At 37.0% G+C, this 2,485-nt stretch overlaps 1 protein-coding gene across 1 annotated transcript; it reads left to right on the forward strand.

Moving 5' to 3' along the window:
- Positions 1-227: 227 nt before the first annotated feature.
- LOC133338395 (uncharacterized) lies at positions 228-1,822 on the forward strand (the record flags this gene model as incomplete). The annotated part of the gene is made up of 1 exon (XM_061546569.1): positions 228-1,822. A coding segment is annotated over exon 1 (1,595 nt), but the record flags the coding sequence as incomplete, so codon positions are not given.
- Positions 1,823-2,485: the final 663 nt, after the last annotated feature.

Genomic DNA, 2,485 nt, shown 5'->3' on the forward strand with positions numbered 1-2,485 from the left:
TTATCGTATAGCCAAAGGGAGACTTGTAATAACAAGGTGACTCGTCCTTCTTTTATAAAGTTCAAATTGAATTTTGGGTTCTTAGCCAATTTATAATAAGTGAATAATTTTCACGTACAAAATCTGACATTTGTCATATATTGGGTAAAATCCAGTATTTTTACCATCTTGAAACCCACTTTTTAGTGATTTTTTGGTTGAGATTGTAAGATTTATTGAAATAAAAGATGGCAGATTCTAAGTTTTTACTCAAATTTAAGGCTCTTGCGACATTGTTGTTGGATTTTGAAAATGAATATAATGCCATAACACCAGGTGAACTTACTATGTTCACTATGGAGCCTCGAAAAGTTGAACTTAACCGACTTTGGTCTAGGATAAATGAATCCTATGAGAATGTTTGTGTTGAGTGTAGTGTATCTAAAGAAAGGGAAGAGGCGTCACAACTTTATAGACAGTGTAAGGAAGCATATATGAGTTGTGCAGCGCAAATGGGCGAATTATCTCAGTCCTTTGTTGAACAGTCCGCTATGTCGTCTACAATGGCTAGCCCTAATCATATACCAAGGGCAGAAAGATTGGAAACTTCTTTTGCTGACCATCGTCTACGTTTGCCTCCGTGCACCACAGAAATCTTTCACGGTGATTATTTGTCTTGGCCGTCATTTAGAGACATGTTTAAGGCAGTTTATATTGATTGTAGATCCATCACCCCGGTAGAAAAGTTGTTTTATTTGCGTCAAAGTACACAAGGGGAAGCTTTAGAAATTGTTAAAAAATCTCCTTTAACAAATGATGGTTTTGAAAATGCTTGGACAAATCTGAAAGATCGTTATGAAAATAAACGGATCTTGGTAAATAGTCAGTTGAAAATACTTTTCAGTCTAGAATCAATAAAAAATGAGTCTGCTGGAGAAATAAAACGACTTCAAAGGGATATTAATAATTGTATTACGGCTTTGAAGTTACACCAGGTGAATATAGAAAGTTGGGATCCAATATTTGTGTTTTTATGCTCCACTAAATTACCCACTAACACCTTATCGCTTTGGGAGCAAACGGTTAGTAATAAAACCGAGATAAGCAAATGGTGTGATCTTGATAGTTTCCTGACGGCCAGATTTCAGTCACTGGAGACTGTATATGATTTAAAGCATACTGAAGATGCTAAACCTAGTGGAAACAAAAATCCCCACGACGATTCTCGATCAAGCAGAAAATTTAAATCTTACCAGGTGAACATAAATCAAAAATCTTGTTTTGTATGTTCGCAAGATCATTGGTTGAAATCTTGTCCACAGTTTTTAAAGATGAATCAAGAACAAAGGTTTATTGTTATAAAGCGAAACAATCTCTGCCTAAACTGTTTCAGTAATAACCATAAACTTAGTCAGTGTACCAAAAAAATTAGTTGCTCAAAATGTCGTTTAAAGCACCATACCCTTTTGCATAGAGAGTCTAAACCATCAGAGTCTATTGCTATTGCGAATTCTGATGCCCAGCCTAGCACTAGCAGGCAAATTGCTTCAAGCTCTTCTAGTAGTGGACCGACAGTGCAGAATTGCTTTGCAGCTACTCGAAGACAGGTTCTCCTGGGAACGGCCATTGTTCAAATTGATGTAAATGGAATCATATTTTCGGCTAGAGCTTTAATTGATTCGGGTTCTCAGGCCACATTTATTTCCGAGAAATTGCAACGACAGCTCAATCTTCCAATTAAAAAGGTCAATGCGAGAATTTCAGGTCTAAACGATGCATTAGCGGGATCGGCTGAAAAACAATGTACATTTGTTTTGAGATCGCCTCATAATAGCTTTGAGATGCAAGTTTCTAGTTTGGTTTTACCAAAATTGACGGGAAAACTTCCTACTTATACTTTAGACATTCCTGACACGTTTTCTTTAGGCATTGTGCCCTTAGCCGACCCAAAATTTGCTAAAAGTGATCAGGTCGATCTTCTGATAGGAGGTGATATTTATCCTCAAATTTTACTGAATGGTGTGCAACGAAATGTTTTAGGTTCTCTTGTGGCACAAGAAACTATTTTTGGTTGGGTTTTAACAGGTCCAATTTGGAATGCAAACCCAAGGACGTTTACGACTTGTGTCTCGTTTTGTACGGCTGTAGAGGTGGATAAGATTTTAGAAAAATTTTGGAAATTAGAAGAGCCGCCTAAAATCTCAGAATACAGCGCTGAAGATGAATATTGTGAAGAGGTTTATAAGAAAACTACTAAGAGATTATCGGATGGAAGATACGTGGTTTCTTTGCCTTTCAAGCCTCAGTTTGCTGATGGAAACAGTTTGGGGGTTTCAAGAACAAGAGCTTGTCGACAATTTTTGAGAAATGAGATGTCATTGTGCAAAAAACCGGAATTCAAGTCCATATATATGATAATGTTTTGGAGGAATATGTGACACACTTGGTCATATGATGGAGGTGACCCATAGTCTAGAAGATGTATCCTCCTTTTATATGCCGCATC

This window comes from Musca vetustissima, unplaced genomic scaffold, assembly GCF_032173495.1.
Source record: "Musca vetustissima isolate MV318-11 ecotype Yass unplaced genomic scaffold, APGP_CSIRO_Mvet_v1 utg369520, whole genome shotgun sequence".
Lineage (NCBI taxonomy): Eukaryota > Metazoa > Arthropoda > Insecta > Diptera > Muscidae > Musca > Musca vetustissima.